Genomic DNA, 25,704 nt, shown 5'->3' with positions numbered 1-25,704 from the left:
TCATTGAGAAGCCTATTCCTGAAGAAGTGTCATTTTTAAACTACAATTAAGTAGACAATGTTTTATTTTGCTTTATCTTTTATACATTTGTGTCTGGATTTTTTTCATATGTTTGTCTAAGATAATATATTTGCTGCTTTATTATGATTATGTAAAACATTTAACTTTTAGATCAACTGAATTACACAAAAAAATATCTAACCACGCAAAGTGTTGGTTAATTAACTAGTAAAAGATAACTTACTCAATATGTATTCTATAGAAAATATAATTTAATTTCTTTTGATTATATTATTTTGATCCAAGAAAAGCAATATTTTAATTTACAAATGGATAAACAAATTTTAGAATATATAAAATAGATAGTAATTTATACATCCAATATGGGATATATATTGCACCAATGCAAATAAAGAGTCAAAACAGGTTGAATTGGAGATTAAATTAGGCTCACTTGAAGATTCTTTTAAAATGAGTTAAGGTTTGAATGAGCAGAGATTAACCCAATTTTTAAATTATCTTGAACCCAATCAATAAAATTTTAAGCGGCTTACTGATGTTTGAACTCATTTTAACGGCCCTACTTAAGCCTTAACTAGTGTCTTATAACTCAATACTTAAATTACAACTAAACTATTAAAGGTGTTAGAAATTAGAATCATCAGAACCATTAATCAAAAATTCTAATTTCACTATTCACTTTCTTTTACATCAAGAACCCTAATTGACAATAGCCCATTCAAAAAGTAGTATAGTATATCATTCAAATAATGATTCTTGCTCCATTATACTTCCTAAGTGTTCATCTCATACTTCTTTGGGTTCAAAGCCCTAACATTAAATCATTGTAGAAATTTTTGAAGTTTCGATGAATTTCAATGATTTTGATTTATACGGATATATATTAGATGCTAGCATTAAATGTATAAACACTTACAAGGGGTGTACATAGATCGGGTTGGTTCGAATTTTTTACAAATCAAACCAAACCATTTGTGTCGGATTATTAAATTTATAAACCAAACCAAACCAATAAAAGTCGGGTTTTTCGATATCAATTTCTCTCGTTTTTTTCGGGTTTTTTTGGGTTTTTCGGGTTTTTTCGGGTTTCTCAGATTTTTCATAGTATCTAATAAAAAGCACAGAGCAGTGCTTCTTAAAAAGAGTTCTAGTACAAAATATCAACATATAAGATGGAGACAGAACACTGTTTGAAGTTTTAACTTTATAATATAACTTTATAAGATGAGTTTTTTTTGTATATTATTTAGATGGACTTCTCAAGTCCAAATCTAAATGTAAGAAAGAAAACAAAAATTATGAAAATTTTTTTAAAAATATTTATAAATTATATTTTAATAAATATTTTTATGTATAACATAATTTAAAAGTAGTATATCTATAATCGGGTCGGTTTGGGTTCGGTTTGACTTTTTTTAGTTAAAACCAAACCAACCTTATAATGGTCGGTTTTTTTTTTCAAACACCAAACCAAGTCAAACCAAACCACTAGTTGGGTTTTTTTTCCGATTTGATTCGATTTGTCGATTTGATGCGATTTATCGGTTTGCCATGTACAGCCCTAACACTTACCTTCAAGTGTATTTAAAAGCGATATGTTCCTCTTACTCTCTAGAATCTAGAACTTGTTCAAACTGGATCTCTTTTTCTCTCCCTATGATTTGGCTCATTTTTAACGACCTGATGGTCTGCGTGGTGGCTGTGAGGTGAGGCTCATGTAGCTTAGGATCCTTCTTAGATTCCTTGACTACTTTTTGGGGTTGCCCACACACCCCTTCGTGATTGATTGCATGGCCATACAATGCCATGTGACTCACACATGTCTGCATAGGTGTTTTATTACCCTAATGAAAAGGCCATAACTCCTTGTAAGAGTGTTCAAGTAACAACTAATCTGAACTGTTGGAAATCAAATTCAAAAAGATTTCATCAAATAGGTAATTCATAACATAGTTCTTCATATCTTAGGAGTGGAGCACATTTGTAGGCATGTTTTTGTGTAAAAAATTTTAAAACTTAAGTCCATAATGTGGTTTTTACCTCAACTAGGCCTAGGGCTCTCTTTAGACCCTAAATAATTTTTTAATATATCCCATAAAATTCTCATCATACCTGCATAACATCGTTCTTATAGTTAGAGCGTGGTAGTACTTAAATTAATGTAGTTAGCACACACATATAGCTTTTCAATGACCTTTAAATATTTCAATTTTTTTTGGGTGCTACAAATCAGTTCACCTTAACACTCCATGCATTACTTTTACATAATAAGTCAATTTTCATGTTTCTTATTCAATGGCTATGTGATACATAACTCAATTTTAGCCTCCCTAGATCACATAGTTGATACATATAATGTGATGCCCTAGCTCATAGTTGACTGCCTCGCCATGGTGACCTCCAAATCCTAAGGGGTTATTTGATAAGTTGTACTATTAGAAAAATAATGCATGATTAATTTTGATATTACTAATTCCTTGTTTGGTACAAATTTTTAACCTATGTATAACTAATATACTCGATTTGATATTATCCTATGTATAATTAATACATATCAAAACACGATATTATCAATACGAGAGTTTGTAATACATGCATAAGCATGGGTAAAGATATAATTGCCACTGAAAGTGTACAAAGCTAAATAATATGAAAGGTATTTTTGTAAATAAATAATTTTTAAAATTAAATTTATGTAATGCATGTTATTTTAATATACCAAATCAAACAGTGGATAATAAATAATGTCAACATGATCAATCATAAAATAATTAACTAATCTCCGCATTATTAGTCCCAACATATTCTCAATAAGACATTGTTATGTAAATTAGGTTAGACTTTTATCAATATATTAACATTAAATGTGTATTTTCAATAAGCTATTGCCATGTAAATTAATTTGTTGCGATAGTAGTAGAACATTATTTCAACTTTTGCATTAAATCAATGATCTATTCTCAACATTTTAAAGTTGATAACTCATAGTAGTAATTGTGATATGATTCTTCAATTTTATTTTAATATAATTAGCTTTATGCTTAAGTATACACTATAATTTATTTAATATGTTACCATAATAAACTCGTGAAAACTAACTAGCATGTAGTTGCTAGATGTAACTTTTATTATTGTTTTAATCTATCTTCTAGTTTGTCACCTCTAGTTGGTATCTGTAGTATAAATTTAAATCACAAATGAGAGAGAAATTATTAATATCTGTTTTAAGTAGTTATATCATGCATACATTATGTGAAAATCTATAACCAAATACACATTTCATCTTACAAATAATATATTAACATATTATAAAATGAAAGTGTTCACATATTTAAATGAAAAACTAAAGTTGGCTAAAACAATTTAATTAGCAGTTAGTTTCCTGTGATAGACATGGTCACATGGCACAAAACATTTGCATAGTTGCATGAAGATGAGCCACATTCCATATTACATCATTAAAAGAAAAAAGTCACGTTATTAGATAAAAGAAAAAAGGGTAACCTATTTTTTCTCTATTTGTCCACGTTTATGATCACGTAAACCATATTTTTGGAGGGAAATTTTAAAACACCAAACAAACAATTATTCCTATAACGATACCATTCGATTGCTCAGAAATTTAAATTTCCAAAATACTAACAGTAGGTTCCACCTGCTTTTCTTACGACGTGTAAGTATTTAATTGGATGATTGCGCAATTGCTTCCGTGGCCTTTCTGATTTGTACCAACTGAAACACAGTCTCCGAGCCTCAGGTTTGGATCCCAGCCAAATCGAAGCTTAGCTTCAGTCCGAAGCTAGCCTCGCTCCACAGTAGTTCGTTGAAAATTTCGCACTATTTCGATCACTTTTTATCTCTCTCTATCTCTATCTGTAATCAGCTCGTTTTTTTTCTCTCTCTCTCTCTTCTGCTTCCTCTCACTCTTCGCAGCTACCATTTTCTACCGTCGATTCAAAACCCTAGAATTCGAATACTCAAAGGATCCGAGCTCCATTGGTGTCAGCTTCAACATTTGCGTGAGTTTTATTTATGAATTATCTTCATATACTGTTATAAACCCTAGTTTTCTCTACGCATGCACAACATTTCAATGGACACTTTTTGTGCAGGGTCTTGGTCATGTAAGGCTCTTGTACAGTAATTTTGCACCATTTTGTTCTTGATGGTTTGATCAATTTTTTTGTAACGGTGGTGGTGTTTTGCCGAACTTGCACCCGGTTGGATTATTTTATCTGGTATCTAGCAAAAGTACACGGCTACTCTGCCCACTAAGACTTACACAGATATAAAGAAATCTCCATGCTGAAGTAAATCTGTATGTATTGATTCATGTAAGTTTTTCCTGAGAAGTCGTAATAGAAATGGTCTCTTTTTAATCTAATTGCTCTCCTCCCTCCTCTTCGCCAAAGTTAGGTTTTTGACAGAATGTGATTATCAATATGTTGCCCCCTACCAACCAATGTGAAAGGGTGCCTATCTGCTTTCGGCTCCATTTCTATAGATCATGTGGGCATTGAATTTGGACTCTATCTTTTAAATTTCAACTTATGATTTTATATTGATTTTTCTCTGTAATTAATCATTCTTGGAACAGAATGTGTTGAATTTTAGAATTCTCAAATGTTGCCTCAGCACCGAATGGTGTGAAAAAGAAGAAGAAAGATTAGTAGCTAGACAATGAAGTCCAGAAGTGGAGTTAGTAGCTAGATCACTTAGTTTGTTGTGTGAGGACTTGCCTCATTGTTATTTATAGTCAAGCTACTCTTTTGTGTGTGTTACTGCCAACCTCCATAAGTTCCAGTTTATTCTCTAGTGTCTAGATTTAAGCTTCATGGTTGGACAGATGTGATAGGAAAAAGAGGTCCCTAGATTCTTTAGGATATAAAATTGTAGAATCCATTAGAACTTAGGAGGTTGGCAGTAACACACACAAAAGAGTAGCTTGACTCTATAAATAAGCCTCATGGTTGGACAGAAGTGATAGGAAAAAGAGGTCCCTAGATTCTTGTGGGTATAAACTTGAAGAATCCATTAGAACTTATGGAGGTTGGTAGTAACACACACAAAAGAGTAGCTTGACTCTATAAATAAGCTTCATGGTTGGATAGAAGTGATAGGAAAAAGAGATCCCTAGATTCTTGTGGATATAAACTTGAAGAATCCATTAGCAAAGAGCGGGTTGTTTCTCTTTTGCATCTTGATATAAACTTGAAGAATCAATTGGCAATGCGTAATGTCTTGGCCTTGGTGTTTCTGTGAATCCATCAGACATAATACATGTCATGAACTTGCCTAAGTTGATAATGACAAACAAGATACGGTGATCAAAAAGAAAATGACAAACAAGAAACCAACGTGACAAGTTTGCTGGCATTCCACATTGCTGACTTAGTAATGGTTCGGCAATGACATGAAGCTGATGGGGAAAGAAATGCGATGCTAACTTGACATGTCAATTGACATGAATGACTAACTTGAGTGGGTAGCTAAAATAGATTGATCAGTAGACAAATGTAGAGCCCTGACTTGATGGGTTAGTTTATGTGAACTGTTAACATTAAACCTAGACAGGCACTGACTCCCTCCCTTGATAGGTTAGCCAATATGGTCATCAAATTTGGTGTTGGTTGGGCTCTACAAATAGAAAAAAGTAGGTAAACTATGAAAAGAAAGAAAACTTTTTGACCAGTCAGGTAACATATGGGTCAGTCGTTTAAAGGAGAACTACGCAAATCTGTATACGATCTGATACCATATGAAAAAAGAGGAAAAAAGGAAAAGAAATGTGTGAATTTGGTTGGTGACAACAAACAAAAGGACTCCAATTAAAGTAGTTTTGAAGCTACATGAATAAGGGAAGTTTTTAACTATTTTTGGTAATCTGTTGTACTTCTTGCATCTTCTTGATATGCTATCTATAAAATTCCCTTACTTCATCAGAAACATTAAGAATATTCTACCCAATATTTTAATTGCTCTGATGACTTTCTATTGTAACGAAATTTGTTGATACTCAAGTCTTTTACCATGACATAATCAATAGAAATATTCTACATACATACAACAACAACAACATACCTAGTGAAACCACAAGTGAAGTTTGGGGAGGGTAGAATGTACGCAGACATAACTATGTAGAAATATTCTACATAGTCAAAAAAGAAGAAGAAATATCCTTCACAGTACTATTTGATGACTCTCTTGACTGTGACAGGGTTGAATAAGGACCCTGCATAATTCTTTTTTGGTTGCTAATATAACAACTATTTGTTGGATCCGATTTAACTGCCTTTTTTGCAATGAACTAAGATCACTCTGGTAAAGATTCTTCCCATTGATTTTCTAGGAGCAACGGGCTTATGCAAACTTCATAAAAAAGTTGGTGGCATAGAGCTATTAGTATGGAAACCGGTAGTTAATATTCTAACCTTTGTTCCAGTTTGTATGAGATACTTTCCTTTTTAGTCTGCCCCCCCCCCCCCCCAAAAAAAAAATGACTCATTTCTCTGATTAGACACAATTTAACTTTAAACTTTCTATTTTACTCCTAATGAGATGATTTACAGCAACACACAAATGTCTGTGACTTGTTTTAGACCATAAGTATTAAAAGTTTTTTCTTTAACTAAATTTGTACCCAGTAAAACACCATCACATAAAATTAGATGGAGGAAGTACCAATTTAGCCATGTAGGAAGAAATTGATGTAATTTTGATAAGCATTACAAACACAAAAAGGTTAGCTCCAAGCAAATTTGGTGTTTAGGAGTCTAATCCAATTGTAGAATGCTAGGCCTGAGTGAGGGAGATGTTAGTATAGTTGAAGAGCCTGCAAAAAAGGTTTAATAGGGGTTTTGATGAAGTGGTTATGCTATGATTGTGGTAGGGTATTGATTGTCCATACACGGAGAATGCAGCAATAGGGCTCAATGGTTTATGGTTCTATGTTATTTAGTTTAGCAAGAAAAAAATTAGAGCTTCAGTGCCTTGCCTTCCCATTGATTGTAAACATCTATAAACAATTCATTATGCCCTCTCTCATATTTTTGTTTTGATAAGTATTATGATTTATGCCCTTGCTTTCATACTGTCCATTGAAGTTGTACCATCAAAGGTGTGAACGTCCAATTGTTAATGCATGCTACTTTTTGGTAACTCAACATTGACAACTATTTTTTAGCATTGTTGATAGCAAAAAGTGCTACGACTGTTTTCAACTTTACCTAACTACACTAGAATGATCTTGCAGGAGTTTGAGACACTGATTCTTAGCTTTCAAGAGAAGAGTGACGCCAGGTGACTATGTCTAAATGCTGGATTGCGCATTTGTTGTGACATGAGGTTGTTCATTATGTGATGCTGATTGATATCTTTCTGCATTAATAACCGCGTAGCAACATTTAACAGTCAAAGACTTCAGAGTGAAATCATCTATGCCTGGCAACGACGTTGGAGATAGGGTTCACAACTTCTTTGCACAAGACAGCTTGTCGCAAGAGCAGCCCAATTCCCCAGTAGTGGACGGGAATTGGCCAGCTCATATTAACAATCTGTGGGGTGGAAGTCAGAGACAGATAGGTGCTCTGACTTCCAACACAAAGAATTACAATTTACAGAGCTCTGGTAATTCGACATGTGACACGTTCTCTAAACTATTATTTTGTAGCTATAGCTCTGTATGATAATTGTTCTCTTATATTTCCTGCATTTGCAGATAGCGGGAAAGGACCGAGCAGCTATCCCTTTACCAGACAGCATGGCTCGAGTTATATGCAATCCACTCCAAGGCCTGAGTTTGGAAAGGGTCAGTCACAAAATCAGCAGACAAATTTGAATGGCCACATGTATGGTAATCAGTTTTACCAGACAAGGCAGGATGAATCCAAATTTCTGTCCGTCGATACAGATTATGATCAACGTAGTCTAGCCTCAGGAGGCTTGTCTCCTTATGCATCACATCAAGGAGTGGGTCCAGAGCAACAGACAGGAGTACTGGTTAGGTCAGAACCTTCTGAGAGTCCTGCTAGTTTTGATCTTTTTGGTGGTCAGCAAATGAACCGTCAGCAATCAAACATGCTGCAGTCTCTGCAGCGGCAGCAGTCTCTGCAGCGGCAGCAGTCTGGGCATAGTGAGATGCAGCAAGTGCAACTCATGTTGAAGATGCAGGAACTTCAGAGGCAGCACCAACTTCAGCAATTAGATACCAGGCAGCAAGATACACTAAATCAGGTTTCCACCTTATCTAAGGTGGCATCTGGTAGCCATCCCCCTGCATTGGTTCATGTCACTACAAATTCTGGTGGATTAAATTATCCTTGGCCAAATGATCTTGGCAACACAAATTGGTTGCAACGTGGCTCTCCAATCATTCAGGGATGTTCCAATGGACTGAATCCAACAAACATTGGACAGGCACAACACATAGTTCCTCTATCAGCTGACCAATCTCTATATGGAGTTCCTGTTTCTGGTTCTAGAGAAAATGTGAACCCATTTTCACAAGGAATAGCTGATAAACCCACAATGCAGTCAATGCCAACCTTTGATAGTTCATTTCCGGTTAATCAGTATGCTGGATTGCAGGATCAAGCTAGTGTGCAGGATGGGACTTTCATTCCTAGACAGAGATCCCCAGCCGATGACCTTTTCAGACATGCTCCAAGTCAATCTCTGACTAATGCAATAAATATGGAGAACCCTCAGCAGGCAAATGCTATGCAGAGAAATTCAGTTTTTCAGGACTTTTGCGGAAGACAGGGTCTAGCTGTTCCTTCAGAAAACTCCCAGGAGAAAGCAGGGACACATGCTTCTTCCTCACAGAATGAAGTTGGCTTAGATCCTGCAGAAGAAAGAATATTATTTGGTTCAGAGGATAATATATGGTCGGCCTTTGGCAAGAGCCCTAATATGAATGGGGAAGGTGGTAATCCATTTGATAGTGAAGGATTAATGAATGGGCTTTCTTCTATCCAAAGTGGTACTTGGAGTGCACTTATGCATTCTGCTGTTGCAGAAACTTCTAGCAATGACCTTGGGGTACAGGAGGAGTGGAGTGGTTTAAATTTTCACAGTACTGAAATTCCTTCGGGAGCTCAGAATATGATGTGTAACAGTGGGGGACATAAAGCATCTTCTGCTGAAGAGAATTTGCCCCCAAAGTCATCCTTGAATTCTGTTTCTGTTCAGCCCTCTGATGGTACCAATATGAACAATAACTACTCCAATGTCCAGAGCCATATGCTTCCATATGAGCCGGGCCAGAGTTTGTATGCCAACTCTTCTCAAAGACTTGTCCAGTCATCGGAGGAAGGAAACAAGTGGTCAAATTCTGGTGCACGGCAGAAATCAGCTGCTGAAGTAAGCCAGGTGATGTTTGGGAGCAGTTCTCATCCTATTAACAGAGAAATAAATATGAGAAAGATTTCTGGTGCTTTGACTTCTGAGCTTGGTGGATCTAGACAACTATGGGACAAAACAGCTGGTTGGAGTGATGTAGGATCTGCAGTGCCCTCTGGAGATGCAGCTTTAAGAGTTTCGAGTGAGAACTCATCAAATTGTTCCCAAGATGACAAGCGGAAGAAATTCATCCAAGCTGAAGTTGTTCATCGTGGTGTGATGTGGAACTCTAACTCTGGTCATAATTCTGCAGTTGATGTGGAGCATGTGGGATCATCTATCACTAACCACCAAGTGAATTCGGAGGTCTTTAACTTGCAGAATTCTGCCTGTGTGCCCAACTCAAGTGCATTCAGGAGTGAGGAAACTAGTCAACTTCTAAATAATTATCATTCTGATTATTGGAAGAACACTGATCCCTTTGTCAAGTCTACGGTAAGCGAAGGCTTGGGAGTTTTGCAGCGTCATGTTACCAAAGACAATCAGGTCTTGCACAGGGCCATTAGTAATGCAGAAGCTAAAATGCATGACATGCAGAACAGTGATAGTAAGAACTCAAATAACAGCTACCGCTCTAATTTATTTCCTCATTCACCTGCTGCTAATATGAGGGAAAATATCTTGTCAGATGCTAGTGATTCCAGGTCTCTTCCCACTGGGAAGCAGAAGTCGTCTGATCAGGCTGGCCAGAAAAATTCTTGGCCTCGCAAGTTTCAGTATCATCCCATGGGAAACATGGATGAGGGTTTAGATCCTCCGTATGACAGGAAAGACCCTAGCCATTCTCAGTCTATGCTGTTGCAGAATGCCAATCATGGCCAGTCAGAAGTATTTGGTCAGGTTCCTAAGAGTCGGGAAGAATTGGAAAAGGTGATATATGTGCTTTTCATGTAATACATTATTTCTGTCTTATGCATTGGTCATTAATAAAAAAATAATATTCCTTAATCTACAGGGGAAGCCGTATGATGTTATGAGAGATGTCAAAGGCTTTACTGAGGTGCATTCACAAAGCAGCTTTCATAGTGGTGGATCTAGTATGCCTGGTCCCTTGAATAAAACAGACTTACATTCACCAAATAAAGCTGCACAAACTAGGTAATTGATTTCTTCATCACTACTCAATCATGCTCTTAGAATCTTTAGAAGAGTTGGGCCTCATTTGCTTGCACTTAGTGGAGGTCTTAATCTTAATCATGTAGATCTCAGTTATTAAGTTTGTTTGCTTTCACGGTCTGAATCTTAATCATTAAGTCCATTTGTTTTTCTATAAAGATGATAGTTCACCGCTACTACATCTACTTTCACCACCACCCACAACCACCATTTTCAGCCACAACTACCACCACCATCAATCACTACCACCTGCCATCTACACCGCCATCCTTGGCCCAACCACAACTACCACCCATCACCAAAATCAATCTTCATCACCATTAGCCATCATTTGAAATCATCACCACCAAATATTATTACATTCACTAATTACTACCGATAATTACCACCATTAGTCAATATTATATATCGCGTTAACCACCATCATCATTCACTATCGTCATTAACTATTAGTATTATTTCACTACTAATTATTAGTCGCCACCACCAACAACCATGGCTAATCACTACTGCCAACCACTATACCATAAGATAGTACCCACAACCACCATCATCAGTCAACACCATCCCAAATTGACACACACAATCACCATCGTTAGTCATCACCACCACCAATTTCCATATAAAAATTTTAAAATATTTTATTGATCTAATATTTTATTTGAATTTTATTTATTATTTTTTAAACAAAGACAGATTTTGGAAACAGCCTCTCTACCTCTTCTAGGTAGTGGTAAGGTCTGCGTACACTCAACCCTATCTAGACCCCACTTAGTGGGATTTCACTGGGTATGTTGTTAAACAAAGACAATTTATACATTAAAATGTTGAAAAAATAGTCTTAACTATTTAGTATTTAAATCTTAATGCAACATTTTAATATTCAAATGTGTATTTAGATTCAGACATCTAAATCTTAATGCACATCTTAATATTCAGATGTGCATTCACATTAAGGCATCTTAATCTTAATGAAAACAAATGAGGCCTGGTTCTGCTGTTCATTTTTCCACATATTTCTTTGGTGGCCTTGTTGACTTTCATGTTCTGCTGTAAAACTTCTTCCCTATGCTGTTTTGTGTTCTATGGTTTGATTGTTTTTCCGGTTGTAGTCCAAACATGCTCCAGCTTCTTCAGAAGGTAGACCAATCAAGTGTGCACGGTTCTATGACTCAGTTAAGTAATTCTGAACAGAAAGTATCATCTGAGATGCCTGAACCAGAAAATTCTGATGGCTCCGTTGGTCATCTCCAGCAAAGTCAGTCTTCTGCCTCTCAAGGATTTGGTCTACAACTTGGCCCTCCATCTCAGCGGGTATCAATCCCAAACCATTCCTTGTCATCTCTGAGTACCCAATCAGTTAGGTCTTCGCCCTCTCATGCTACTGAGGAGATTGGAGAGAAGAGTCGTGGACAGATACGCCCTCCTCATCAGGGTCAATCATTGCCTCTTGCTGAACATTCTCTAGAAGAGTTGAAGAACAACAGATCTGGGGTTCCAGGAAGTACATATAATAAAGCTTCTTTGTACACTATTCCTGGAAAGTTTTCTTCAGCATTTGATTCTAGTGCTGGTTTTCCTTACATGAGAAGCTCACTTCAAAATCCTTCTGTGGTTAGAGCTATTGGGCAACTGTCAACAAATCATTCTACAAATGTATCTTTCGATAATCATGGTCCCTCTTCTGCAGAAAAAGGTGATTCTCGCAGAGGACCTGGAAGTGGTCAATCTGTACAGGCTTCCATACCCGAAGGGGCTGGTGATGATAAACAGGATAACCCTTCAATCTCTGCAGGTAAATCTCAGTTTAGTAATGCCAATGGTCCCCATCAAAGGCTCTCTGCAAATCAAGTTTCATCTAAAGAGCCAGGGTCAGTTTCTCAGCCTATTTCAATGTCTGGCACCGTTCAGCAGGGTGCATATTCAAAAATGTTCGCAAATATGAGGACCAATTTTCCGCCGCGGCAGCCCCTTCTTGTTGCTCAATCCACCAAGGAGTCTTCTCATATTCACCAGTCACATCAGTTGAATAATATGGAGTCATCACTGTCTGCTGCTGAGAGGCAAGGTGATCAAGATGCAAATAAAGGATGTAAGTTCACATCTGAGCTTGGTACAAGCACAGTGAATATTTTGGGCTCTGTTGAGGGGGAAGAAGAACGAGTGAAAGAAAGCGCTTCTCGACATGTACCATTTCAAAACATTGAACTAGTTCAGATAAATGATTCACAGGATAGAGAACCTGTTACGAATCTCTCAGAAGGATCTCCAGCAAATTCTACATCGATGCAGAGAGATATTGAAGCTTTTGGTCGATCTCTGAAACCAAATAACTTCCCTCAACCAAACTATTCCTTACTAAACCAAACGCAGGTGATGAAAGATGTGGAGCCTGATCCTAGTGAAAGGCCCTTGAAAAGAATGAGGGTATCAGACAGCAATACAGGTGTTCAGCAAATTCTTTCTGCCGATTCTAGAATCCTATGCTTCTCTGGGTGGGAAAATTTACAAAGAAGCGTATCATCGCAACAAGGAGGAAATGTGACTCCTCAGGACGTACTTGCATCTCATCATGATGATGCTCAGAGCAGCTCTCAGAACAAAAGTATAAATTCTTTTAAACCTGAGCATACTCAGATTAGTCCTCATATGGCACCGTCCTGGTTTAATCAGTATGGGACATTCAAAAATGCTCAGATGTTACAGATGTATGAAGCAAACAGACCTGCCTCCATGAAGACAACTGATCAACCTTTCAGCCTTGGGAATTCCAATGGTTTGCAGGCATTTGATTCTATACAGAGAGTAATCCCTGCGAATGCTGATAGAAGTAATTTTGGGCAAAGTTCATCTGCTAGCTCTGCTGCCATTGAAGATTTTTCTTCTCCACAGACAGTGCCACTGAATGTTGGACAGCATCACCAATTGCTGAAACCCAAGAAGCGGAAACGTGTTACATCTGAACTTACTCCTTGGTGCAAAGAAGTTTCACTGGATTCGCGGGGCAAGCAGACAATCAGGTGCATATTTTGCACTACTTTTAGTAAACTCCTTTGCTTTCATGCTTCCTTGCTTTCTGCTATTCCATTTTGTTTTCATTTGGATTGTCTTAGTTCCAGCTCAGGTTTAATGATATTTGTTAATTTGTCTATCTGCAGCTTGGAAGAAACAAAGTGGGCCAAATCAACTAATAGGCTTGTTGAAAAGGTATCTTGATTTGGTTATTGTAATATTGTAATTCCCTTCTTAAAATTTGTTTTACTTCATCAATTATAATAGCCCATGTTCTTATAATAACAGGTTGAAGAAGACATTGACCTGATTGAACATGGGCCTCTGAGGCTTAAAGTTAAAAAAAGACTTATTTTGACCACTCAGCTTATGCAGCAATTATTTCGCCCTCCTCCTTCAGCAGTTCTTTTCTCTGATGCTAACTCAGAGTATGAGAATGTAGTTTACTCCACCTCTAGATTGGCATTGGGGGATGTATGCAGCATGGTCTCGTGCTCATATGTTGATTCCAATGCACCTCACACTAGCAAAGAACTGTAAGTTTGCTAGTTGTTGCTTGAGATTTTCCAATCAGGTCTACATCTTAAATTGCCCTAACAGTGTGTTTAATGTATTCTCATAGATTTCATGACCAGCACAAAAGATCAGAGAGATATGACAACCATATGTTTGCCAAAGCTGTGGAAGAATTGACTGTAAGAGCGAGGAGACTGGAAAGTGACTTTTCAAGGTAATGCTTCATGATTGGCTTACACCACTACAACATATGAGCTTGTATATTCATTAGACCCACGGGACCTCTTGTATTTTACTTTTGGGGGCTGTTGGGGGAGGGAGGGAAACTTGTTAATAGGTAAACTTATCTGCTTTTATATGAATACCGGAAAAGAAAGGTTCAGATTTTCGAATATAATTACTTCTCTGTGTTATAGAAGTTTATCAGATCTTTGGTTACTTGGTTAGTTCTGTCATGTGTGATCTCTTCCCTTTGTGGATTACTATCTTGAGCTACATCTCTTCTGCAAAGAAATGTTCCATTTTCTAATGTCCTGTCGTGGTAATATCAGTATGTTAGAATGAGGTCTGCCAAGTTAAAGGGAAACAATATGTACTGCTAAATTTTAGCCTTGGATCTGCAGACTTCAGTTTTGTGATAAACGAAATATGGTTTTATTGGGCTACTCATGGGGCTTCATTCGAATTCTGATATGGTCTTTTTGCTTCTGTTAGCACATATTGGCATACACAAAGCTAAGGTCTTTAATCATTTCCCACTTGTGGGATTACACAGGGTATGTTGTTGTAAAGGTAACTCAATCATCATTTCCTACACAGAAAATTTGAGGATAGAAGTGCTAATGCCGATATTTCAGATAAAAGCAAGAAGTAATTGATTTGTTTCAGAAAATATCAATACTGTTAGTCTTTAATAGCTGCTCCATAATGGGTTTCTGTTAATTCCTCAGCTTCCATTTCATTATTTACATGTTACAGTTGTCTTTAGGATCTATCTTCTTTACTAACTTAAGTTTCTATCTGACAATATACAAGGTAAATCCGCGTAATAAGCTTTGTTATTCCTTTTCCTCTGTTGCAGACTGGATAAGAGAGCATTATTAGATGTGATGGTGGAAGGCCAGGATATTGAGAAGTTCTCGGTCATCTATCGGCTTGCAAAGTTCCATGGTCGGGTGCAATCTGATGGTATGGATACATCATATTCATCAGATGCACGTAGCCATAAAGCTTTAACACAGAGATATGTTACCGCACTTCCAATGCCAAAAAATCTCCCTAACATGGTTCAGTGTCTTTCACTATGATCATAAATGAATTGATTTTCCCCATGTTTTGGTGGTAAATCCACTAGCTCTACTTCCTAAGAAGTTTTGGTGCTAAATATGGTGGCACTAGGAACAGAAATTGATGGGCTGTCCAATCTTTTACCTGTTGGTCACTTGTGTCTTATCAAGAAATATGATTCATTTTGTGTATATCTCTTCAAGTTTGTAGGGATGGAGAGAAAGGATTTGTGGGCTTCATTTTTGCCGTTAGTAGAAAAAATACATCTTCTGTGTATTAGGAGATGACTGTATAAAGGTGGTCTTCAGTGTTATACTTTATCTCGCAGAATTGTGAAGGTAATCATATGAAGGTAATCATAATTGTTTTAGCCAGGTCTCGGGTACTTAAGATTGCCGTCTTTTAGTAATCATCGTGTCCAGGCTTTTGCTGAAGTCGAATTATTTGTAGACTAGGTATTTACCCGCTCTTCGCGTGGTGTGAATTACCATGTTAAGCTTAGGAAGATCATTTCACTAATATTCATTTTCCTCTTTGATCTTGAACATCAATGAATCTTTGTTGTCTTCAGTTTTTCTAAATTTTGTCTAGTTAATTACAACAATTTTAGCTACATATATGAAGAATTAAAGAGACATTACATTTAAGGATATAGAGTTTGTCTTTCGGTGCTTATATTAAATTTGCGAGAATAGTTTGTCCATTGGTGAATAATACAAAATGTTACAAAGGAATTGACACTTGTGAGCTTTAGGCTTTGAGGTAATGGAATTACAAATTTTCTCATTTAAAATAAAGCATAATACTACAGTTTCGTACAGTGAAGTGGAGCAGTAAATTCATCATTGAATATAGATATGTCATCCTCCTTGATCGTCCACGTCTTTCCCTTACAGTGTCATCTTGAAGAGCAATAGATTTGTAACTTCTTGTCAAAACCAAAAGAGGTGGCAAACTTCTGTCAAATAGTTCTTCAAAAGAAGATCAAAGAAACATAAAAGAATAACCAAAAAAAAGATGACAAATACATGACCTGTTGGAATACCATGAACAACTTTATCTTTCACTAAGATAGCAAATATATATCCAATTTTTGTGACCTATTGACCTTATCTACCAAGAATGCATATTATGAATGTACGTTTGAGTGTATTAACTCTTCTAAACATATGCAAGAGAAATCTAAAAATTCTTCACCTAATTCTTGGGAAAAGTGTACAGATTGCATTAATGATAAAATTATCAGTTTCAATAAAGATATGAAGATTCACAGAACAGTGTTTACCTTACTCTAATTCCTTTGGTATTCTCTGTTGTTTGTCCTTTGATAGCAGAACAGGTGGATCAATAGAATTTCCGCGCATATATTAATCGCTCCCTGTTAGGAAAAACTACAACCGCCTCTTAATTTGCAATGGTTCTTGTTAGAGGGTAAATTTTTGTGATTTTTATAACTATTAGATCTCAACAATTGTTGGTTCTCAAATGATAGTTCGATGGACGATGCATAGCCATAGAACTCTTATAGGTTGTACTACTCACGCTTCTGCGGAAGAAATATTTGAACAACATCACCTGTAATTAAGAGAGACATGAAGTGAGTACCCGCAACAAGAATAGTGACTCTTCATGGCATCCCAACCGGCTACATGGTTAATGCAGGTGTCAAGTAATAGAAACGCAATAAAGCTTAAATAAAAGCAAGATTCGTTTTTAAGCAAATACAGGATTTTAAAATTGGAATGAGAAAATAGATAAATGATCATTTTGATCTAAGATATGTGAAATATCATCTGAGTTTGAGGGAGGGGTAAATTTATGAGCGATAACTCTATAAACTTTGAAGCTCACATACTAAGCCCTTTTTCTCTGAGATTTCAGTAGATGCTAGATGTGTAATCACGTACAAGAACCAACAGAATAGTGTTTATCTTTGTCTAATTCCCTGGGTATTCTTGTTGTTTGTCCTTTGATAGTAGAACAGGTGGATCAACAGAGTTTCTGCACATATGTTAATCATTTCTTGTCAAGAGAATACTCCAATGAGACTATCTATCGACTCTTGAAGATGTTATAGAGATTTCATTGCTTCCCTTTTGAATTACATAACATAATTAACGTAAATTGACAGAAGATGACCAAGAAATAGGATAATCAACAAAGATGTCAAATCTAAGGCCTTACCATCTCTTCAGTGTCATTATCAACAACCCTGATTTCTATACCTACATAGGCTACATCAAGAGCAAGAGGAATCTTTTCATAGCTCAAAAATTGTATTGCACTAGGATCATATTGAAAGAAGCCAAAATCATGAACCTAGAAGATGAACATCAATCTTACTCATCCAAAAAAATGGACATTAATAGTTATTCATGAATAAAAATTAAATGAAGAATAAGAAGTTCATGCATTCATAAGAAACTATCGTCATCCTTATATAATCTGCATAGAGCAACATGCTAAAGTACAAAGAAAGATCTTATTTCTAGAAACTATGGATTTATTGGGCATATACATCATAGGAAGTCATTGAAGTGTTACTTGTCATGTTGCTTGAAACTTTCATTAGTAGCAAGATAATCATTTTAGTCATTACAAGACAGGAAAAAACCTTACAGTACATGGATTGTCATCATTAAAGAATGCCACTTAATTAGTGACCCTTTAACTCGAACTTTTCATCTGATATGTTTAAGACTACAAGATTTAAAGAGAATTTGGCTACAATACATATTCAAAACCTCCTTTAGACCTTAATTATCAATTATGCAGAATTAGTAGGTACTTCAAAATCTTTTGTACTAATTAGAATTTTTTCTCATAAAGGTTTATTGTTTAGGACATCTGTACTGATGCTTGAATGTATTACTACAAAATTATAGTACTTAGAAAATTTGGACTTAAGGTTTGCTATTTAGGAATATATGTACTGCTAATACGTGACTTATTTACTACATAGGGGAAAAAAGAATATCCATTATCGAGGCAAGAAAGTGATTATCAAAAAATAAGTGGTTGAAAAATGAGCATCTACATACCTTTGCCGATTGTGAATATGATTCTAGGTAATTGTATTCCGGAATCTATAGTCACCAAAAACATTCAAAGTAATTAACAAACCATAAACAAGGAAACCATAATTGAAAAATACAGAGCAATTGGTCTGATTTAGTATGCCATGTCAGAGTTAAATTTACATGTATCAAGTTTGCAAAAATATTTGTACTTTAAAATCATCCAAATTATGGGATCAAAATTTTACCTTTGTCGAGGCTCGAGGCACGATGATTTTGAGTTCGATTTAAAAAGTGACCAGAGGCCTTCAAAGTAAGTAGCACACCCTAGAGAAGAAGAAGAAGCAGTGATGGGTGAATACATTGTGTGGCGCCGATGAGAATTATTTGAGTGGAGTTTGATGTTTAGGCGTAACTTTAGGTTAGAGGAGAGGAGGGGAAGGGAAGGAACTTTTTAACTAGATAGGTTGCATTTGTCTCTTTTATTTCGGTTAGGTTTCTTTTTTTCCTATGATGTGTCCTTTCGTTTTCTTTTCTTTTTTTAATTTTTTCCTTGTAAAAGTATTTAGAAATTGTCTTAGAGCGCCACATCACCTTTTTTAGGATTCTCTTTTATATATATATAAGATTTGTTAGAATTTGTAGATGGAGCAGCCATGAGAATTTAAGCACTTGTAGGTGAAAAAGAGCGTTAATAGTACAAATTTATTCTAATTACGAGGTTACAACAACTTGAAACTTGTCTCAATCTTGGGTTCATGTTAGTGATGTGATACTATAGTGTATATGTTGAAAGATGTTGCTTGCGAGTTTGCCCTTTTGATTAAATACCCCATCTTTTGATTTAAGGGTTATGTCTGGTATCTCCTGGATGAAGAATTGACTTGACAAACAAACACTGTAATTAGCGATCACTATTATTCTAGCCCACCCTCAAATGAACTGCCTTTTCCATTCCATGGAAGATAAGAAAACAACGAGTTTGGTCTTCCGTCTATTTTTGACACAAATCTTGTGCAGCTGTACTAAATAATTGGAAAAATTACATGGTGTAATTAACTTCAACCCAATATTTTTAGAATACATACTAACACTTTGAAATAATTATAAATCCTAGCTACTCTTTTAATTTTGTAGTAAAATCCCAAAAATCCCAGTTTCTTCTATTTTATTTCTATCCCGCTCTCATTAGAAGTTTAGAATCAACCCCTCTTCCCTCCACCACCACTTCCTCTTTAATTACTGTCGGGCCCTCCGCCTCTTCTGTCACCATTGTATTTGCTGCCTCTGCCTCCTTTTGCACCACCAAAACCTCCAGCCTTGGTACCACCCTCCTCTACTTGTATTTTTCTAGATCTTGTTGTATTTGAAGAATCCCCGAAGACAACCAACGATTGTTAGATCTGGTCGTGATCCCTCTATCTTTCTTCGAAAAAACCTGTCCTTGTTGAAGAAGACAAGATTGATTTAGGATGGAGGACAGTGGAAGGAAGATGGAACTACAAATGAGTTATGGTGATGGAGGGATTTGGTTCATGATAGCTTCCAAATTTTTGTCTTACCGGGTGCATAGTTATAGCTACATACTTTACTCAATCTCTATCTTCTCTCTTATAAGTTTCTACATGTCACGATCCAAGCTAGGCTCTAGGTGTGACATGGCGATCGAAATCCCGAAGGATCCAACCAAGCCTCTTAGCATATCATACATGAGCATACATAAGGTAATTAAAGCAATAATACTAAAATGTAGATGTGTAAGTAAAATCTCAACATGATTAGTCTAAAAAAAAGGAGAGCAAATCTCAAATGAAAGACAATATAGGCTCCATGAACATCTAACATGCCTCTATTAGTTTAGATGGGGGCATAAGATAAGATCCTAACTCATGCAAAATATGTAAGAAAAGTCATAAGAACATAAGGAAAGATAGAAACTGTCACGTCCTCGAAACATGATGACTCACCAACAATGGAGATAATACTCAAACTCTAGCCACAAGTGGGAGGTGCGTGGTCATTGGAGCCTACATTATGATATACTGTAGGCAAAAGTATGCGTTAGTACATAGAATACACTAAGTATATGAGAAGTATGCATGAACAATGGAAATAGGACATACTCAGTATGAGCATGGGATGCATGACCAATATCTTGAAAACATGAGTAAAACTTGAAAACATTTGAATAACATCATAATCATGTGGTCAATGCATCATAAAAATCATAAGGACTTATATCATTTCATATACCTTGGTATGTGACAGGACTTTTAATCGACATATAAGACCATGCGATCTGTAACATGAAATTCGATGTAACTCCCACATCGAGAAAAGAGAGACTACTTTGCCAAGGTATACTCCATGATAACATCATAACAACATGAGCTATATATGGATCCACTACCTAGGCCATATTGACAAGAACCTATGTGGGCAACATAGTTAGGGACTAAAGGTTGCTACTAGGATTTTCTTGGGAAACAACTTGAGCTTCCGGACCAAACCCCACCTTAAAGTCCTCTTGGTGCTTAGTCATTATCCCAATAGAAAGTCATAAATCACAATCATTAACATCATTAGGAAAGAAAATAATATATATCGATCCTCATCATAAAGTAATCATAATAGTAGCTCATTAACACGATTGATTCATAGGAATCCATGAGTCAGTGAGAAAAGCCTTTCACTCTTTAACATGAGTGTGTGAGGGAAATCCATCAAAACCTTTATACATTGCTTAAAACATCATTGAAATCATAATTCATCATCGTTCATTACTTTTCATGAGTCATTCATAAGCCTTGATAATCATTCATAAAACATTCATTGAAATCCTTTATAAATCTTGATCATAAATCCTTGAAAACATACTTAAAAATAAAATATGGCACGGGTCAATGAAAATAAACTTGAAATCATGCAATATAATATGAATTGTGCATAATTAGATCAATAATAATGAAATAAAATATAATCGAGATGATCCAATGCAATATCATAAGAATTAGGGCTTTAAGAGGGAATTCCATAAAGAAAATTGAAGTAAAACCTTAGGACTCCATGGATGAAGGATCCATTGATGAATTCCCACATACCTTAGACTATAGAAGCCCTACATTGCACTTGAATTGGATACTTGAGCTTGAAACCCTTGAAATTATTTGATTGAGGAAGAAGAAGACCTTAGGAGAACTTTAGAGAGAAGATTTTGTAGTGGGAATGAGGGAGTTAGGAGGGTTTAGAGCAGTTAATAGAATAAGATCTAACTCCAAAATTGTCCAAATACATTAATGAGATAATAGGGAAAAAACCAAAACAACCCTTTAGCTTAACTGGATGAGGGCACCTGGATGGAGGGTCACCACGAACGGTGAAGCTCACCACGATCTATGGTGATAGTCGTGGACCTAAAAGAGGACTGGACCTGGATAGGTTGACTTTCACGGAGGCCACCACAACCCGTGGTTCTCTTCACGAATCGTGGAACAAATCATGGTCCTCATCCAACTTAAGGGTCTTAGTGGAGTCAAGTTTACAGAAGGGATTACGGTTCGTGGAGTCCACCACTAGCCGTGAACCCTTTCGTGGATCTTCACCCATTTTCCAAAACCTTCAATATTGGACCACGTTGCTTCTACACGGCTTGTGGTCCCCTTTACGATCCGTGAAAGGGTTCGTGAAGTCCACCTGGTGCCAAAAAGCTGCAATTTTTTTGCGATTTCCTTTTTAAAACTCTGTTTTCCATCGTTCCAACTTTCGAGGTCTTACATTACACTTTTAAATTCATACTTCCATCTCTAAGAAAATCTGCTGCTTATGGCTCATAAAACCATCATCACACTATCTTTTGGGTGACAATGCTACCCAAGTATTCTAAAATACACTTCTCCCCCCTTAAAGGTATCATCTATAGCATGGTTCTAAAATGAGATTGAGAGCATAACTTGATTGGCTCAAATGGACGATACTTTTGAATAAGAGTGCACTTTTTCGAATCATTAAACATAAAAACACTAATGGGCTCCTCTCAATCCCTTGTGCAACCTCTTAATATTTTGTTGGCTCTATCTGAGGGAACCATATTGATAAGAATATGAACTTTACTATTTCCAGCAGCTTGAAGGTGAGTCGTAGTCGAAAGAATTGAAAAAACGCACGAATCTGCATAAGTTTCTTAGGGGACAACTCTATTGCATGATCTAGACTATGAAAGAAGGGAAAACTTTTCTTAAGTGTCTATAGTCCCTCATTTATAGAAGTGGGGCCCTCATAACAATAAATAAGATCTTACTGACATGGTTTCATAGATACCCTAGGATACTTGAACTCTGTGCCTTGATACCAAATTTGTCACATCTCAAAGCTAAACTTCTGACGTGGTCGACACTCAAAACCATTACTGGCTCGAGCGAACCCTTGGTCTGTCATATGATAAGACTAAATACTGACTAATATAGAAGCTTTTAAAAGATGAGCATGCAATTACTTAGAAAAATGAACTCAATAAATTTATAGTTAAAGGAAAATATGAAATCTATATATTATGAACATGTTTGTAAAACAACTAAAGACAATAGCTCAACCGACTCATCTATGAAGCATCTAACATATTATAAAAAGGTTACTGGGACAAGACCTGAGGCTACTTGATACTCTACTAACAACATATACTAATTACTAATATTCAAGATAAACTGAAGCCAACCAAAAGCAAAGAGGTCTCACCAAAGCTGGAAAGAAGTGATCCTAATGATACGCCTGCTGTCGTGAGTACCTGGATATGCATCATAAAATGATGCAGTGTCAAATGATGTCAATACATGGAATCTATGGTATGTAAAATATTTGAATGAAACAACTATCCAAAACTAAATATAATGAGCAAAATGAATAACTTTGAAGATAGATTAAAATAAAGTCAAACTTAATGGTAAAACGTTCATGTGTTCTTTAACAACAAAACTAAAAATTAAAAAAATATATATGCACTAATAGAAAATACTGAAAGTAATATAACCTTACTTTTCTTGGAAAGTTTTTATAACTGACATAAACCATGTGACCAACATGAAGTCCAACAAGCTACCAGTTGGAATGGGTGCCCTATACCTTGTCAGGGTATAGAACCTATCTATCTGATGTGGATCAACTAACTTCTCCTAAAAGTGATAAAGGACTTGACCAACAAAGTGTTATACTCAAATCCTATAGTGGTATATGATACGCCAAAACTTACACTGTAATTAGGAAGTATAAAGTAGTCACTGTCAAATATAGAACTGTCACGATCCAAGCTAGGCTCTAGGAGTGCCACAGTGATTAGAATGCCGAAGGACTCCAACCAAGCCTCTTAGCATAAATAGCATAACAATTTCAAGCATGAAATAGAAGATAACTTTAAATGCAGAAAAGTCTCAATATAATGAATCTCGAAAATAGGAGAAATCAAACGTAAAGGTCAAATGACTTAAACATACTCATATAGTATAAACATGCCTCTACTAACTTTAGTGGTGCATAGGAAAAGCTCCTAGATCACCAAAAATAATGAAAGAACATAAGTCTGAAACTAGGGAAATAACATGACGAGTTTGAACTCGAATAATGAGGATTTACCAAAAGCTAACTCTTAGTAGATCACCAACTAGCCACGTGCAGGAAGATGAGTGTCAGATACTACATTATGAGATAATGTAAGCAAAAGTATGCATTAGTACATGGAATGTACTAAGTATGTAAGAAGCATGTATGAACAATGCCAATACGACATAAATAATATGAACTTAATATGCATGACCAATATCTTGAAAATATTAGTAAAATCTTGAAAACAATTAAACATCATAATCATGTGGTCAATGCATCATATAATTATCATGGGAACTTGTAACATAGTATATACATAAGTGGGATATTAAAAGATATTTTGAGAGCCATAAGTCTTTATGAAAGATATCGTTAACCGACATATGAGACCATGTGAGCTATAACATGGAATTCTGACGTAATTCTCATGTCGGAAAGAGAGAGACTACTTGCCAAGGTAGACTCCATATCATTAACATAACATGAGCTATATGTGGATCCACTAGCTAGGCCATAAAGGCAACTTACAGTGGCAACATAGTTAAGGGAATAGAGATTGCTACTAAGGACCCCTTGGGTCGAGTCCCCACCTCAAAGTCCTTTCGGTGCTAAGTCAATATCCCACAGAATACATATCATCATCATAAATCATACTTGTCATAAATCATAACTTATCATAAATCATAGTTTATAAAACTTGTTCATAGGAATGACTCATTATCATGTGATTCATGTAATATGGGTGTACGCCTTCCATCATTACGAATCTTATTTCATAAAAAATATCATTAGGATCTTGAATCACCCATTTTCATAAAACATGCTTGACCTTTGAAATTTCATGATCATGACTTATAGTTGAAATTAATGTGAAAATGTGGATTTATAATCAATTGACTTGGAAATTATGAAATTAAATTTAAAACATGCATGATCATATAATTTATATCAACCCATACACAATTCATGAAAATATTATCAATTGAAAGTATAATTGAAAATATCCATCATCCTTGTCATTGTCAGGTTCCAAGCTAAGGGCCTAGACGCGATATGGAGAATGACATATCCGAAGGTAACTCACCCAAGCCTCTTAGTATTAATTAAGATTTTTATAGGTGTTGACATTCAATATAAGTGGAATACAAAGAGATAATGGGACTAAGGGGAACCACATAACATAAGAGTAATTAACAACATCAAACATCATCTATTTGTCCAACAATACCTCTACATCTTTAGACTTGGTGGGAGCTAAGATAAGTCCCTAGGTCACCCTTAAAATAAATGGAAATAAGTACCGAAAGAGAATCCCAACGTCTATACAAATCATAAGCTAGAAAGGTAAAAGGGCTATTGTTCTCGAAATATAGGAACCCACCAAGGTAGTAGCCTTCAATGATCAATCTAGCCACGAAGAGGTGAATGTGGAGAAACGCCGATCCCTACATGGTGATATTATATAGAAAAATGAGTATGCGTTAGTAATTTGAATGTACTAAGTAGGTAGGCATGAATGAACATTAAAGAAACATTGAACATTTATGTAGAATCAAATATAGTGTAATGCATGCATAATCAATCATGTAAATAACATTTGAAATATTTATTTTGTGGGAAGATGACTACAACCGACATTTAAGACCATGCGAGCTATTACATGAAATCCAACACAACCCGCTACATTAGCACGGGGAGTCTACTTTCCGAGTAGAACTCAGTCAACTTCATTCATTTCTTTAAA

The 25,704-nt window shown here is 36.0% G+C and overlaps 1 protein-coding gene and 1 long non-coding RNA gene across 7 annotated transcripts; one reads left to right on the top strand and one right to left on the bottom strand.

Annotated features, from left to right (window-relative positions):
* Nucleotides 1-3,895: 3,895 nt before the first annotated feature.
* On the top strand, nucleotides 3,896-15,664 carry LOC129889027 (uncharacterized). Of its 6 annotated transcripts, none has more exons than XM_055964313.1 (11): nucleotides 3,896-4,040; nucleotides 4,134-4,355; nucleotides 7,274-7,320; nucleotides 7,419-7,647; nucleotides 7,739-10,290; nucleotides 10,376-10,518; nucleotides 11,649-13,556; nucleotides 13,695-13,743; nucleotides 13,837-14,084; nucleotides 14,171-14,278; nucleotides 15,146-15,664. In XM_055964313.1, the coding sequence occupies exons 4-11, from the start codon at nucleotides 7,458-7,460 to the stop codon at nucleotides 15,369-15,371; spliced, it is 5,424 nt and encodes a 1,807-aa protein (XP_055820288.1). In that variant the 5' UTR covers nucleotides 3,896-4,040; nucleotides 4,134-4,355; nucleotides 7,274-7,320; nucleotides 7,419-7,457; the 3' UTR covers nucleotides 15,372-15,664. The 6 variants fall into 6 exon arrangements, with proteins under 6 accessions (XP_055820288.1, XP_055820421.1, XP_055820351.1 ...); XM_055964446.1 differs by having other exon boundaries at nucleotides 7,274-7,647; nucleotides 7,739-9,967; nucleotides 10,049-10,290; XM_055964376.1 differs by lacking the exon at nucleotides 4,134-4,355.
* A 359-nt stretch (nucleotides 15,665-16,023) lies between these two features.
* Nucleotides 16,024-18,886, bottom strand: LOC129889336 (uncharacterized). Its single transcript, XR_008766889.1, has 2 exons — nucleotides 18,393-18,886; nucleotides 16,024-16,926 (listed from the first exon to the last, which is right to left on the bottom strand). It is a non-coding gene; the product is annotated as an uncharacterized LOC129889336 (long non-coding RNA).
* Between the last annotated feature and the right edge of the window lie 6,818 nt (nucleotides 18,887-25,704).

This window comes from Solanum dulcamara, chromosome 1 (genome assembly GCF_947179165.1).
Source record: "Solanum dulcamara chromosome 1, daSolDulc1.2, whole genome shotgun sequence".
NCBI lineage: Eukaryota > Viridiplantae > Streptophyta > Magnoliopsida > Solanales > Solanaceae > Solanum > Solanum dulcamara.
Note: the sequence above shows the minus strand (reverse complement) of the source record. Positions and strands in the feature narration are given on the sequence as shown.